The sequence below is a fragment of the Mastomys coucha genome, unplaced genomic scaffold (assembly GCF_008632895.1).
Source record: "Mastomys coucha isolate ucsf_1 unplaced genomic scaffold, UCSF_Mcou_1 pScaffold8, whole genome shotgun sequence".
Classification (NCBI taxonomy): domain Eukaryota; kingdom Metazoa; phylum Chordata; class Mammalia; order Rodentia; family Muridae; genus Mastomys; species Mastomys coucha.
The window spans coordinates 39,219,710-39,236,733 of record NW_022196914.1 but is presented as its reverse complement, the minus strand read 5'-3'; the positions used below and the strand labels follow the sequence as shown (position 1 = coordinate 39,236,733).

The 17,024-nt window shown below is 38.2% G+C and overlaps 1 protein-coding gene across 8 annotated transcripts in view; it reads right to left on the bottom strand.

Annotated features, from left to right (window-relative positions):
- Fam172a (family with sequence similarity 172 member A) overlaps positions 1–17,024 on the bottom strand; it is a 437,196-nt gene that overhangs the window by 130,783 nt on the left and 289,389 nt on the right. For all 8 annotated transcript variants that reach the window (XM_031359797.1, XM_031359792.1, XM_031359794.1 and 5 more), the window contains 2 exons: positions 11,713–11,829; positions 5,984–6,068 (listed from right to left, as the gene is read on the bottom strand). In XM_031359797.1, the coding sequence (XP_031215657.1) occupies positions 5,984–6,068; positions 11,713–11,829 (202 nt within the window). The remainder of the gene's footprint in view (positions 1–5,983; positions 6,069–11,712; positions 11,830–17,024) is intronic.

Genomic DNA, 17,024 nt, shown 5'->3' with positions numbered 1-17,024 from the left:
CAGTACTGGACTAGCAAGAGCAAGGTTTGCCAGACTCAGAAGTCAGAAGACAGCAACTCTTGATAATATAGTCTGTTTCCAACATTTACAGCTCCTTGCCTAATGCCCTGAGGACATGCTGTTTCATACACAGTAAAGAAAGTTATATTTACTATTTTATTATTTGGAAACATACAACACCACCCAAGATAGTATCTTATTTCAACTTTACCTCTATAGTATGTCTCTCCTAGACTTTATTGTATCCAGATTTCTATGTCCATAGAACATTTTTATCAAACTATTCTTTTTCCTTTTTCAAACTTCTATCTATCTAAGAGTCTAGTTTCCATACAATATTTTGTGAACCTACCAGCTTAGCAGAACACAGGAAAATATCAATGAAATCATAGCTTTAAAAACTAAGGAAAACTTTCAAAATAAAAAAAAAGCTTAGAAAGAATACATTGTATTTCATTATATCTTAATAATATTTTCTTCTACTTAATTAAAATTACTTCTCTAGAGTCTATAGAACTTGCTCACATTATTGTCTGAGAAACAGTGGCTATAAGTGACTGATTTGAATAGTGTGGAACAATTAAAAGAGTAGGAAAGAGATGATCTGACACAGAGCTAAGACTTCTTAAGTACACACTAGGCATTTCTACTGGAGCTCATTGCTACTTCTCCCTTTCCACATAAATTTGGGCATCATGGAGAAGTGTGCGTCCTCCCTGTTTATCCTTCTATCCTCACATTCCCTTTGTCACCATTACAACTTCCATCACCAACCCCAAATACCTTTGTCTTTTCATCAGGCTGGCTGAGGTTGTGGCTTCTAGCTTCTTGTTATTTTCTTTAAAAAGGTATCATTTTCAAAGTGTGTGTGTGTGTGTGTGTGTGTGTGTGTGTGTGTGTGTTTGTGAGTGTATGTATGTATGTGTGTATAGGTGTGTGTGTGTATGTTTGTTTGTTTGTGAGTGCATGTATGTGTGCATAGGTGTGTGTGTGTGTGTGTGTCTGTGCGCACGTGTGTGTAGTTCCCTAGGAACTAGAGCTACAGGCTGTCATGAGCTGCCCAATACTAGTGCTTTATACTGCATTAAGGTCCTCTGCTAGAGCAGCACATGTTCTTTACTTTTGAGATATTTATGAAGTATGTTAAAATGTCTTGACATAACTATATTTTATTTAAACATGATTATAACTAGTTTTGATCATTTTGCCTTCCCTCCCCCAAACTATCTCTCTTGTTTCTTGTATGCATTTACTGAGTACTTTTTGTTAACAAGTTAAATACTGAGGGAAATCACTGATTTTGGAGGAAAAACTATTTCTCTGTTGTTAGTGCATATGAATGAGAGGAGTTAGGAATGAGAGCCCTAATGCCAATTTTATACCATATACAGCAGTTAAGGAAGAACACATCTGACAGCAGCAAGATGGAAGATTTCCTTTTTTCTTCCCTCCCCCCTCCCTCCCTCCCTCACTCCCTCCCTTCCTCCCTCCCTTTTTCCCTCCCTCCTGTTTGCTTGCTTGCTTGTTTTAACTCCAAGGGAAAATACAGTTACAGTAGGCTCTGCTAACTGCCCTGTTTTCAGCTCCCAAATAGTACCCAGAACTCATTAAGTATTTACTATTTGAAGACTATATGCATGTGTACTGCTGAGCACATATAAAATCCCTCCACGTCCACCCCTGAAAAGACTATTGCTATGATGGGCAGGTTGTCTAGCCTACTCAAGAGCTTGCTTTGCAGCCCAGCCGGCCCTTGAACTTGTGATTTTCCTGATGCATCTGGCAAGAAATATTCTGGTTTTTGGACTCAACCCCATAAGAAGTTACCACAGAGTAGCAAGTTCTTCTTTAAGGGAGGGAGTAATGGCCAGACAATAGGTGAATACTCTGACAGCCAGTCTAACTGGGGAGTGGGGGTGGGGAGTGGAGCAAGGGTAGAAACAGATGATCTTCACTGACTACTTAAATGTCTTTCTAGAAGGAGTTGCCCTACAGGACCACAATATTAGAAGGTGAGCTTCATAAGGCTTTATTCTAAGTAAATGCATTGTGGTGTTGCTACATCGGCATACAGTGACTCCCAGAGTCAAAGTTTCATTTTGCATTAACTATAACTTTTTGGGTAATAAATCATCCCCTAAACAGTAGTCATTTATCATCTCAGTTCTTTGAGCCAGACATCTTAACATGTCTTAGCTGAGAGACCTTGGTTGTCTCTCTTACAAGCTGGGGCTGCAGTTGACTCATGGCTCAACTTATGGAGAATCCTCTTTCAAGGTCAAGGTCATTTCAACATCCTCTTCTAAGGTGGCTGTTGGAAGACCTCATGTCCTCATTAGCTTTTATCCAGAGACACCCCATTTCCTCACCATGCCAGTTTCTCCACAGAGTACCTTGTAGCACAGCAGCTAGTTTTCATCAGAAGGACTAGTGATGGACAAGGTGTAGCCTGAGATCTTCCAGCACTCCATGGCCTTACCATGTTCCCTACTGTCTCTCAATAGCAAGCTTGATAAAACAGTGGAAATACCTTTTGAAGGTATTCAGTTATGACACCTGCTGGATGACAGTACCCAGTGGAGCTGAAACAGTATGTCCTCTAGACCAGTGTTTAGTAGACAGAACTATTTAGTTTTGATGTGTGAATGGGGGATAGAAGAGTGACAAACCTCTGTTACCCCTAATGATCTACTAATAAAACTGCTGCTTCCTACTCTTCTGGTGGGGACTCCAGGTTCTTCTAGTCTAAAGTCTGGTTCCACAAGGAGGAATATTTCCTTGTTACTATAATAAGGATTCCATAGAAATGAAAATTGAGGCCACCATCTTTCTACTTTAATTTCCCTTTTATTTTTTGAAACAACAGGAAATAGTTGTTACTCTACTATGTGGATGACAGATCTTTATTTCCAAGTAAAACCTGAGTTGCCCCTATATGATAGGTAAAGAAGAATTTGTTCTGTTTGGTGGTCTGAATGAGAATGGTTCCCACAGGCTCATATATCTGAATAGTTTTTTCTCAGTTGGTGTAACTGTTTGAAAAGCCTTGTTGGAGCATGTGTGTAACTGTGGGTGGGCTTTGAAGTTTCAAAAGACTTGCACCTTCCCCCTCTTTTTACCTCTCTCTGCCTCCTAGCCTCTGACTTGAGTATCAAGATGTAAGGTCTAAGCTGTTCCTGCCACCATGCCTCTGCTCCACCATCATGAGCTCTAACCCTCTGTAACTGAAAACCTTAAATAAACAATTTCTTGTGTAAGTGTACTTGGTCATGGAGTTTCATCAGAGCAATAGAAAAATAAGACAATCAGCACTCCTGAAATTCTCTAGACTGTTAGTACTTCCTGCAATTTTATTCAATAGGAGGTTATAAAACTCCAATTTAGGCAGGGGACCATCCAGGAACAAAGGGGTACATCATTTAACTAGGTGAAGAATACTAAGTAGCTGAAAGCCTACAGGTACTGAATACATGGAAGAAGGTGGCTGTAAACACCAGCTATGATTACATGAACACTTTCAAATACTTAAGAAGCTAATTCATTCTTTATTTTGGTATGGATATATATCACACATATACATATATCTGTATGTGGGACCCAGACTTTCTTACTCAATGAGTAATCTAGAATGTCCTTGAATTTGTTACCACCTACTTGTATCCTCCTATCTAAGACAAGTTTTAGGGTTACATATGTGAACCATCTACTAGGTTAAACTATAGATTAACGAGATGAAAATGAGTGTAAACTGTAAATTTGTCTAGGCTGAATGATAGTTTACAATTTTTCCCCTATGGTTCTTAGTAAGAAGGCATACAAGGGAGAGAGAGAAGGAGAGAGAGAAAGAGAGAGAGAGAGAGAGAGAGAGAGAGAGAGAAAGAGAGAGAGAGAGAGAGAGAGAGAGAGTATGCCTGTGTGTGTTTGGGGTGGGGTAAGTCATGGACCCATATGCTGCAGAGCAGCAGCCATTCCTAGCATACAACATCTGGACACATCTTGTAGCGGGAGGCAGTAGCTAGGAGCTTTTGTTCTTCCTTGGTTTGTTTTTCCTTTAGCATCTCTGCCCATGTGAGCAAGTATGTATGTACTTAAGACTATAACAAGGGACATGGAGTTCCACAGGACATGTGTATCACAGACAACACACACAAGATGCACTGAAATGGGTCCATCTTTGTGGAAGCTATTGCTTATGAGTTCCAGCCCATTTTTGTTCTTTTCCAGTTTATATCAAACTTCTGTAAGTGTCTGTTCTGAGTCTTAAAGTCACAGCATCAACTGCAAATTGCTGTCCTTGAAAAGTCTGTTTAACTAGCTTTAGTCAAATATCAGTAAAGAAAAAAATCTGTAATCTATACTGATAAAATAATGCCTTAATTCTTTCTGTATCCTAGACTTTTGAATTCATCTGCTCACTACAACTTATTGATAACCCCAAATCAACCTTTATGCTACCTTTGTAGTCATTACATACATACACAGAGTTACTAAAGTTTGCATCATCATTCATATGTTTCAACAGAACCCTGTCCTGTCTTCTTGTTTCAGTTTTAATACTGTAAGCAAGTGACTTTTCATGGACTGTTTAGTATCATATTTTTCACATTTTTGTGTTTTGATTTCCCATTTCAAATGATACCCTGAATATGGTGTTATGGGACTGTCAAATTGATATTCTTTCATCTAAGACAGCTATGACACACGCTATGAAGAAATGTATGTGTAAGCCGTGTACAGGCATGAATTACAGTGCTGTTGGGCATGGATTTGAACAACACATGTAATATGATGTATATTTAAGTAGAAACTCACAAAACAAAGGATTTCTTTTGATTGGCTGATAACAAACGTGGCCAGAGGCTCTCAGGAAACTACCTCTGCATTTCGTCATGGGCACTGAGTCAGGAATTGCTAGCTTTGTGCTTTCTTAGCATATAGCTACCCTGAGCACCAAAACAGGTTATAAAACAGACATATACAAAGGTATCATAGCATAGATATCCCTTGGTAGTTCTATTTCTCTGATTAGACCTTGACTGACAAACAAAAAGTTTAGTTGTAATAACAGTAAAGTTCAGTTAATGTGTTAATGAGAGTGATATTTAGCTATCAGCAGTTTATCACCTACAATTTGAACCAGTCACCAAATGGTTTCCTTCAAATAATAAACACATTTACTTGGTGATTAGCTGTCATCTATGACTGAGACAAGGAATAGTCAGTGTTCCAAATCCCTGCTTATTTTTCAGCATTCACAGCCATAGCAAGTCAGCGGCTGTCACTAGCTATCAGTAGATACCACTGCTCACTCTGTGTTATCAAAAAGAATTATTGGGAGCTATAAAAGCCAAAATAAAAAAGCAATGACAAATACAATGTCACTTTCTACCAAGACACTCAGATACAAAAGAAACTAACACTGTCCTACCATGTCCCAGAGTCCAGCTGCTTCTGCATGCATTACCGCCTCACTTCTTTCAATGGGCAGAACATGCTTGCCTTTACTATTTCTGAAAGGTTTTCGATCCATTTTGGCTCTCTTCCTTCCAATGCTGTTTCTTTTGCCTAGGATGCCACCTTGCATAACTGCCTACATCCACTTCCAATAGGGATTCATACACAAGGTTCACTTAAAAATCTTTGAATGAAAATACATTTTCTCTAGATCATACGCCTGCCTGACATTACGGGACTGGTGCTCAGAGACAAACATCTTTCTGAAATTCTACAGGGCTACTGAGTTCTTGTCTTTTAGCAAAATTTCATCTCCCTAAGCTCCAGCAGAAACTCTCTATATTATTCTTGACATGTTTGTTGGGAAGCATATCAAGCTACTTAACCAAGTTTTGCTATTTTTTTAGGCTTATGGAATATATTATAAATAATTTGAGATAGAGCAATAATGTATTTAATTCACGAAACAAGATTCTACACATCACCAGTATGGCTTTTATGTACACTCCCCTTTTTGTCAAACATATACCTGCAGATACTCTGGGACAGTCAGGCAGCATGGACTCCACCGATGTATCTAATGGTTCTGAGCTGGAGACCCAGTTGCAACAGTTCTGCAATGTAACAGACACAATGTTGATTACATATAATTAAACAGAAAACTACATTTTTAGGTAAATTTTTTCTATAAAACAAATCAGTAGTATATTTATATTTTATACATTTTGAAATTATTTTACTTATATAAACAGTCAGTAATTATTAATGACTGTAGAAAAGTTTACCTTTTACAATTCAGCAAATAGTCTGTGTTGATAACCTATGGTGTAATATATTTCTAAGAAATATATTTCAACTCTGGCCTGTAGGTCCTTTCAATTTTTACTCTGATCCACTTCAATGAATGCTATATCAAAATTGCATACAAATACAGCCTGATGAACTGTAGCTGTATTTGAGGACACAAAACTTCAACATTAATACTCAGTCTTGCAGCTGATGGTGACTGGCAATTCAGATAAATGAAATAACATTCTATTTCTTTCATACACTTAAATATATACCTAATACTGGTTTAAAGATGTGATTATATAGTTTGAGAAATATTCACAACACACACACACACAAAGAATTTCTATATACAGAGTTTATTTTAAAAGAAATTCTTCCATCAATCATGTCAGAAAAATCTGTGACTGCTTTTCTGGTAAACAGTATGTCTTGTGCATTTTAGATACTTGCTGCCCTGGCTGTGCACCATGGAATCTGTTCTCACTGAGGAAGGGTCCTTGACTGGTAGATCAAGTGTCTTATTGTATTTCCTTAATTCATTCTGTCTGGAAGAAGATGTCAGCTGTGCTGCAGTGAGGAGAGAATTTCAAAGGCCCCAGTCCCCACCAATAAAGGCCGAGGAATGGCTTTTGAATAGATTTGTCAAGGCAACCCTACTGTTCTGGGACCAGAGAGAGCAGCGATAATATAAAGGAAGGGTTGCTGTATGAGATTAGAAAGTGAGGCTCACAAAGCATGGCAGATTTTTGTAAGAAACTGTGGATCAATGAAGCTATTGAACTGTGTTGGAAAAAACCATGAAAACAAACACATCTAGTAATGTTCTTAAATGCTTTTGCTCTTTTTATATTTAAAACAGATAAAATATTAGTATTTTTCATGTGTGACAAAAGCTTGATGATTTGGAATGGATATATATTCTATAATGTATACTCCTAATCTTAATTAGCAGCTGAATGTAAAATTAGACAATGTAACAGGAGTAGAAATTATAAAAGAAGTAGGGATTTAGAAGATATTTCATACATTTGAAATAAGTACAATTAATATTACCATTGATAGAAGACCACATCAGAGAATTCTAGATAATGCATTAGATTAGCACACAATTAGCCAGCTTTTATATACAATGTGACACTCGCTTGTAAGAAATAAGTATTCTCCAAAGCAGTGTCAAGATATGTAAATGGATGATTTGTTTTATCATTCATCACAGCCCCTAATAAATTAAAAAATCATGACTTCTATAGGTACTAAAAATAGGCTTCCCATGATACAGGGAGATAGCTTCAATGAAGGATGACTTTCTCTTTTTCTCCCCTTTTCTTAAACAATTCAGTCTTTTCAATGACAGCAATTAGCACTACCAACAGACAGGCAGCGATTAGGTCTATATTTTAATTATTATTCATCTTACTAGTGCCTCCAAATCTGATGAAAGTTGGCTATTACCCAGGTGATATGTCAGTCTTAATACTGATCACCTACATCTCACACATGTAAAACTATGTCTTACAGAATTTTCTAGTATTAATAAAAGTGATGGCACATTATAATCTGTAGGCAATTAATCATTTTTCTAACTCATCTTGACTTATAAAGCTGAACCAAATGAACTTTATGTCCATTTAAAAAAAAACAAACTGATCACCTTTGGTTCAAAGACCGAAAGAAAAATATAGGGTACCATTTTATGACTCTGAAATTTTAGTTCTTTCCGAACATGCTGAAAGCTTTGATCTCACATGCAAAAAAATCAGGGACAAGTGAAGCAGCATGTAGTTAAAGTGAAGATGTCAAACATCTTGTGAGGACTGGAAAGAACAGAAACGGAGCCTGAAAGGTGTGGGGGATGGGCAGGGAGGGGCAGGGAGACCGTCTGTGCTCTCTGCATGTGGCATTGTAGTTCCACTAGAAATGGTATAGAGAAAGCAGGTACAAGTTAAAAATGTTTGCTACTGATAAAAGTGAAATAAAGTGGTGTAAACTTTGTAATATGCAAATAAAGACATACAGAGCTTTCTTATGTATTTAATCTGTGTGAAACCTTACCTTCTCACATGTACCTTCCTGAGATGTGTTTCTATAGTTTAAAAACCAAATTTGTTCCAAATTGTTCTAATGCTTGTCTCACCCTTTCCTTATTTCCACAATTGTTCCCTTAATTCCAGTTCTTCACCTGGGATGGGATATTCTGGGAAGACTAGTTGAATTTCAAACATAGTGATGTGTTGTTAGTCTCCTGAAGCTTAGTCTCTGACATACAGAGTAGTCAAGAAGGCAAGTTATAGCGTATGCACCAGCAGTGCCACCAGGAGACTGGTGTAGACTTGCTTGTCTCATTAAGCAAACTGGAAGACAGGAGTCCTTGGTGAAAGCTTGAGTATTGGAACGGATCACTTACCTAGCATATATATATATCTCCATGTCCAAAGGGGAAAAAAAAAAGAATGTTTACTAAAGTCCTATTGACAAGCCCAAAGTGGGATCCAGCTCAAGGGTAGGTCCCAAGGCCTGACACTATTACTGAGGCTATAGAGCGCTCACAAAAGGGGACCTAGCATGACTGCCCTCAGAAAGACCCAACAAGCAGCTGAAGAATCAGATGCAGATATTTGCACCCAAGTAATGGACAGAAGCAGCTGATCCCTGTTGTTGAATTAGGGGAAGCTGAAAGAAGCTGAGGAGAAGGGTGATCCTGAAAGAGGACCAGCAGTCTCAATTAATCTGGACCCCCGAGATCTCTCAGACACTGGACCACCAAACAGACACATACACCAGCTGATATGAGGCCCCAACACACATACAGTAGAGGACTTCCAGATCTGTGTTCTTCAGAGATGATGCACCTAACCCTCAACAGACTGGAGGCCCCAGGAAGTTTAGAGGTCAGGTGGGGTAGGGAGTGAGGAATTCCACATAGAGACAGGGGGCTGGGGAGGAGGTGTGGGATGTGGAGCAATCGGAGAGTGGATCGGGGGGGGGGATGGAGAATGGAATGCAGAGTGTAAAAAATAAAATAAAAAAAAAGTTTCAATGTAAAAGGTTTTGTATGCTGTGATTATGATCTTGTAGTTTTGTGGTTGAGAACTTTTCTTTGTAAAACCCATAGTTTGAGGACTAGTCACAGGAACAGGAAGTGCCTAATGGCCACAGTGAAGAGTGACATGCTTCGTCATGTGCTTAGGTTGGACAACATTTAAGTAGACATAAAATTTTTTTTTTATCTTACTTACTTTTTAGTTCATTGAGTGTGCATGCGTGCGTGTGTGTGTGTATGTGTGTGTGTGTGCAAGTCTGTCACATTGGGCATGTGAGGGTTTTCAAGAGTTGGTTCTTTTCTTCTACTATGGAATCTAGTGATTGAAGTCAGGTTGTCATGTTGTGCAGTAAGAATTTTTACCCATTGAGCCATCTTGTCATAAAATAAAAGTTTAAGTTAAAAATTTTAGTGTGGGGCTGAAGAAATGGCTCAGCAGTTAAGAGCAGTGACTGCTCTTCCAGAAGTCCTGAGTTCAATTCCCAACAACTACATGGTGGCTTACAACCATCTGTAATAAAATCCGATGCCCTCTTCTGGTGTGTATGAAGACAGCTACAGTGTATTCATAGATGTTAAATCAATCAATCAATCTTTTTAATAAAAACCTTTAATGTGCATGTCATGTGTGTGCAGGTTCCCACAGAGGCCAGAAAAAGGCATCCAGATCCATTGGATGGAGCTGGAACTAGAGCTACTTGTGAGCTTCTCTTATTGGTTGAGTCATCTCTCCATCCCAGTAGAGATGGGCAAGTGAAAAGAAAGAGGAGAGAGAGAGAAAGAGAGAGAGAGAGAGAGAGAGAGAGAGAGAGAGAGAGAGAGAGAGAGAGTGTAAAATTTAGTATATCTGAAGAGAAAAACAAGATAATAGCTAATTTTGTGCAAGATATTAGAGAAGCTTCCTTTACTGCTTGAGTCTAGGATGTTACTCACATTTATTACCCTTACATAAGTTGTAAATAATTATGGCCTTAAAGGATAATTTTTGGGGCCTACACTCAGGGTCAAAGTGTGTCAAGGAGGGTGCTACAGACTTCAGATCAGGGTTACAGCTGAGGGATGTCACACATTAGGCATGGGCTGTACTGGGACATGGCATGACAAGAGCCCTTCAGCAGAGGGCAGGCTTCCTTTCAGGGGACTACTAATGTAGTCTTCTTAGAGTCTTCTTTATGAGAAAATGTTATTTTATAATTATATAATGTACAAATTTAATTATTAGTGTACTCTATTTGCTAAATTGATAGGTTTGAAATATTTAAGAGGTTTCTGGTAACAATGTTTAATACAAATAACTTTATCATATTAAATTGTTGCTTATGAAATAAACAAAACCATGACATTACCAGTCTTTAATATAATAGGAATGACTAAGCAATTCCATGTACTGTTTTGCTTCCAAATTTAGGCCAGTATTTGGTATAATAATGAAAATAATCAACAGGATACGAACATAGAAGTACCCTCTTCTGTAGCTGGATTGTTCATAGACAATATTCCAGCTCACTAAAAGCCTTTATTACGAGGAAGCATATTTTCAAATATTTTAACTTTTTTGCGTGTAGGTTTATGTGAGTGCATATGTGTGTGCACAGGTGTGTGTATGTCTCTGTGTGTGTGCATGCATGTGCTTATTTGTCACTTAGATTGATGTTCATAAAGAATGTCTAACAGAAAAAGAATACCCAGGAGTAAGTACCATAATTGAGTGATTACTGACTTATATGATCATTACTGATATTCTACCATGTGGTTCATGTCAAATTCTTATGGTCTCAGCAAGGAAATGTAAATAGAAAGGATTTTCAACTAGATGTCTGTAATAGGATCAATGGGCTGAATAATGGACTGAAGAAAAAGACGTGCACCATGTTGAGGAGTAGATCCTGGTTAGTTTTCAGAGTTGACAGGGACGTGCAATAAATGGCTTCCCCAGATGGAGGTGGGACAATGGCCAGCTCAAACATCTGTAAGAGCAGTCAGCTTTTTACCACTTCCAGCCCTACGGCAGTACCGAGCCAGCCACTTTCATAGTGGTATATCCTGATCATATTTCCAGAAAAAAAGAGACAATACTGAGTGTACATGAAACTTCTTTCTTGTAATTAAGAAGCTGCAATAATAAATAGCCAGAAAAATTGAACATTAGGGACTATAAATTGTAATATCAAGCCCTTATCAGGTAAAATTGTAATGCATAGTGTATACATACATAATATTCTATTCAATAATGGAGGAAAGGATGCTTTTACAAGTATTGTTCTTCTGAAGAAGGTTTCTATTATTATTTTAACTGTATTAGACTTTTCATTCGGAGTGTTCTGTCTCTAGAGAATGCAGGTTGGGCGGCAATACAAGTTGCTGGCGTCTCCAAATACAAAGGCTAATGCCCATTTATCTCAGCACCAAACCAAGCCATGCCTCACCTCTCTCATCCATTCTCTGATGGTTTTGCCAGCTTCTTGATGCCACACATTGTGAACAGAGTCTGTCAATGCCACAGCAGTCACCTTACTTTTTACATCTGCTTCTCGTTGAATCATCTGTTTTAAAAAGAACAAAATAAAACATTGACTCTAATTTTTCTTACCGATAAAGCCTGCTTAGTCATAGACAATACTATATTAGAAATGAAAAAAGACACGCATCTTTGGCTCCAAGTTACTCCTTTCTATTTGAATACATATGCTATTCTTGTCTATGGATATGAAAAGGCCAACATTTTCTTTCAAAAAGCTAATACCACTTAAGTCTTGGAACGACACAGCTCTATTATTTTCCATGTGGCTTGACAATTCAAGGATTAAAGGGATCACAGGGGAATCCCTGAGGGTTTCTTTTATAAATTTCTTCCATCACTTCCTATTTCAGTGCTTCAGGGAAGTTAGCACCTGGGGCTCACTGTTAGCTACTCAGGACTGTCTTCTACTAATTTTCAGGCGGTGGCACACTGGTGAAGAAAGACATCCTGCTTTATTTCTACAATTTAACTAGCCTTCTCTTTACCAGGGCTGTGCAATTCCTCAATTCCTCGATGATTTAGATACACACACACACACACACACACACACACACACACACACACACACACATACACGCATGCACACACACACACATACACACACACAAACTCATTCTCATTCACACTATTGATACTATTTTGGTCTCTGATACATTTCTTTATGTTGGTAAACTATTACATTTTAACTGCTCTCTATACAATGTCATATCTATAAAATTTATTATCTTCTGAAAAGAAGGAATTTGCCTGCACTGAAGATACTGACTACTTTCTCAGTGGCCAGCCAGATAAGGAAATGGAAAAGTAAAAATTGTAGTATCAAAAGAAGCAAAAGCTATTTCAATCTGTGAATACTGGGCACCCTGATGTGGCATGTTCATATGTAAAAAAAACCAAAAACTTAAAGCCCATGTTCCATCATAATACTGTACTTCTTTCTACCAGTGACCCTACACTGAAGCAAAAGGGCACTTTCTGTTCTCTACCATTTGTGGTTAATTTCTATGAATTGTCCATCAGAAACATAATAGTGTACTTAACAAAAGGGAGAGCTGCAAATGGTAGACAGCTCATGCAGAGAACACCGTAAGCCACATGTCTAGACAGACGATACTGTGCCATATTCTGAACTAAGGATCTCAAAATCAATTCTCCTCTCAGATTAAACTCTGCATTTTCATATCTATTAATGAGTGCTACATAAAAGCATCCAACTCGCTGCTAATGTTGCCTTGGCAGCATTTTTACACACCTATAACTTTGTATTTTGGTGTGCCTGTATTTTCTGATCATATAATAATGACCTACTACAATTGATATTGATATGCAATACAAAAGACTTACACAACAACATTCCCTGCACTAATGTTTAAGACATATAATACTTCAGTTAAATGTTTCATACTAGTGGGTATCTACTTTCTTTAACTTTTTAAAAAATAAATTCCTAACTGGACCACTATTGGCACTAGAATATAAAACAATACATTGACATCAGCTAAATTTTTAAAATCTCACAATAGTAAATCCATCTGACTAAGGAAGAAATTTCATACCCTAACTCTCCTTTCCTAAACATGGAAACATATAGTGGATTAGACGATTGATAAAGTTACAATTTAAGAACAACTTTTTCTGGTAATCTAAAAATTTTTGATATGGGTTTTATTGTGGTTGTTGCTAACATGCAAATTTACTTAGTGATCTGAAGACATTAAATCTTGACAGCCATTTCTGAAATAAAATTAAGAGATGAACAGGCCAAAGACTTGGTGCAAACGATAACTGTCTGGTGATTAAGATTCTAGGAACAGGAAGGACACGTAGCTGCTAGATGATAGATGCTTGTCCACAATATATGATATTCTTGTTATAAAAACATATTTGATTAACTCTCCAATAGAATTTGGAGTTTAAAAAATATAATTAAAAAGTGACTCAAGTGCAAATCAGTAGGAATGTTGAAAACGACAATGACAGATAAAAACATGCTAAGACAGGAACTGGTTAGGATCCAAAACTCATAATTAAGAGTGTTATAAAGTTTATTTATAGTTATGAACTAAATGATATGTATTAAAAGGAAATTATTTTATGAATTAAATTGATCTTAGTGTATATGGTATTTTATCAGACCAATTTACTTTCCTCTTCTTAATTCTACCCAGTTACCCAGTCATATTTCTTTCAATTTAGGTTCAATGTAAAGTAATCTGCATTAACTTCACAATTTTGCATATTCCTAGTCTAACAACTGTTTAATCAACTTAACTAATAACAAGTACATTGAACAGATCATAAGCATATGCCATCATATTATTTGGGCTCATATTATTCCCATTTTTGATGGGGCTGAAATGAAGTGCGGAGCCCAGTTATTCCTGCTTTTTCTTCCAAGGTAAGTTTTAAAACTTTAAGCAATCATGGCCAGATCGACCTTATCAGAGCATAAGATCATCTGGCACCCTTGGGCCCTGGGTCAGCCCTGGGTCAGCAACGATTGCCCTTGCTTCTCTTCCATGTAAGGTCTTACCCTTTCACAGGGCTGCTGTCTTCTTCCAGAATTGTGGACCTTTTCTGACACCTAATTTACTTTACATGTTTCTTCCAAACCTTATTGATGTATCTGATACTCTTCTCATAAATCCCTGGCCAGATCTACAGGTTTCATACTGTTCTAGAGGTTCAGTTTCCCTTCAGTACTTATAAACTTAGAGTTCTCCCAAGATTTTATTCTCCTGGAACTTTACAATAAGTTTTTCTTTTCCTCCCAGAAAATAAACCTCAAACACCATGACATGGCCATTGTGTTCATGAGATCACTGAAGCTGTGATTTTCCACAAGACTAGACCCAGCAACATTTCATCAATGGACAGGGGAGAGGTTCTCCCCAAGAGTCTCCTGGCAGTTTAGAGTTGCTGGAGAAGGAATGGGTCATTGTCTTTAGTGGTGTAGCCACTGAGACAGTACTCATGCTCCAGTAAGTACCCTCCTTCCCATGCTGCTGCATGGAACTCAATTAAACTAAACATGTCACCCACAAACGAAAGCCATGGATGTAGGAGCGAGACTGGTTGGGAAAGGCATTCACAGTGGGAGAGGAAGAGAAATGAGCAGAGGGAACTGGATATGAAAACTACTTAAACTCATTATATATGTGTGTGTGTGTGTGTGTGTGTGTGTGTGTGTGTGTAAAACTGTCAAAGAATCAAAGACATGGAAAAATTAACGTAATTTAAATTAAATGGAGGCAGAGATGTGTCCTGATTGAATTTGAGAGCAGGAAGAAGATGGTTTCTTAAGGACATCCTGCTGGGATGTCTTTGGCGTGTCTTTTGTTCTGGGTCTCAGATTTGGGGAATTAAATAACCCCCAAAGAGTACTCCCACCCTAAAGGCGGGAGTTCTGACCTAGGATGGCTTAACTCTAACATGAAAGGAGTCACGGCTTTCCTTCCTACATTTCTGGCAGTCAGCTGTCTTACTAGTCCTCACATTTTCCAGTCTAGAGGACCCCCGGAAAGGCCAGTGTGGGCTGAGTGTAGGGGCGTGTACTTGCACGAGCAGAACCAAAGCTACAGTATAAAAGAGAATGCTTTAAACATGAGGAAAATATTTTAGAAGTCTTCCATCAGAAAAGGCATGACTTAGCTTTACATTATGACATATGCTACACATATGTACTGAAGGTTACAGCATGTGAATTTCTTGTACAGGAAAGAATATCTGATAGGAAATCAAGCAATGCATGTTCCTTCAGATTAGAGTCTGGCATAACTGCCATTTATAAACGCAAGTATCACAACTACTGTGTGATACACATCATCGCTCCATTTAGTGCTGCAGCTGAGGTTTGTGGTGTCTTTTAACACTATATGTGTACAAAAATAGATTAGCTCCCTCTAGAGATACATTGGTTAAGAATTTATATTAAGCAGTTTCAAAAGCTTGAAGCATATTAAGAGTTAGGACTACTTGCCCTTTCATTGTAGCCCTATGCAGCATTTCCTCCTGAACAGAGCTATATGTTTGGCAAACTTCCCTACCCCACATGTCCTCTCCTGTCACTTCCACTTCTTTCTGGATAGTTTCTATCACACAGCAATCCTCTCTGTGCACCAAAGCTCTAGTTAGCCATCTCTTCTGTATGTCAGTGATGGTGACAGCTCCTTCCTTGTTCTAGCATTCAAGGTTTTCTCCTGTCCTCCCTGGCACTGACCCCTCTGGTGATAACAAGTTATACAAACTTCAGTGCATGAAATGTGAAGACAAAAGTGTCCAGACCAGAATCTTATTCAGCTCCCATAGTTCACACTTCACATGCATACTTCCTGGTCTTATAAACTAAAAGTTATCACACAAGCACTAACTTCAGGGACACTAAAGTTGGATTCTATGGGTTCAGATACTGCTCAGACATGTCTAGGAAAGACACCTTAAGTAAATCATTTTGACTTGTTTTTCTGTGTTTCAATTTTATTGTGAGAGTATCAATGGACATGATATTCAATGCTAGGATCATTTTGACTATTAAAGAGAAGGCAGCAGATGGGACATATAGTACACAATGGTGACCCATGCAAATGGGCAGGACAAACTACTCCAAAGATGTACTCCAGTCTTTATAAATGCTCAGTCCAGAAATACATTTAATGACAAACTTTACTTTCCAAAATTCTTTCCATAAGAGAAAAGTCTGTGTAGCTCTGTTTTTATCCTTCTATAATAGTATGGTTCAGTGACAGAAAACTGCTCTTTATTAAGTCTACTTAAAATCCTCCAATCAGAGTGCCAGAGGAGTCACAGTACTAGCATGCACTGGGAAGGAGGACAGAGCTGTACTGTGGCAATTCTGATTTCTTCCGCAACCCCTGCCCTGTCAGGGTGACTGGAGATGGCCAGGAAGTATGGAACCACCATGCAGCACATTAGGGAAAGAAGAATCCCCCTATCCTTTTGATATAGAAGCAGCAGATCTACATTTCTCTTAAAGATAAAGCCCTGAGATATAAAATGTGTCCAGAGGAAGGCAGTAGAGTGTTATAGTTAAAAGAAAGCAGCAAGCAAAGATCTTCCTTCCTTCCTTCCTTCCTTCCTTCCTTCCTTCCTTCCTTCTTTCCTTCCTTCCTTCCTTCCTCCATCCTTCTTCTCTCTCTCTCTCTCTCTCTCTCTGTTTCTGTCTCTTCTCTCTCCCTCCCTCTCCTCTTCCTCCTCAGC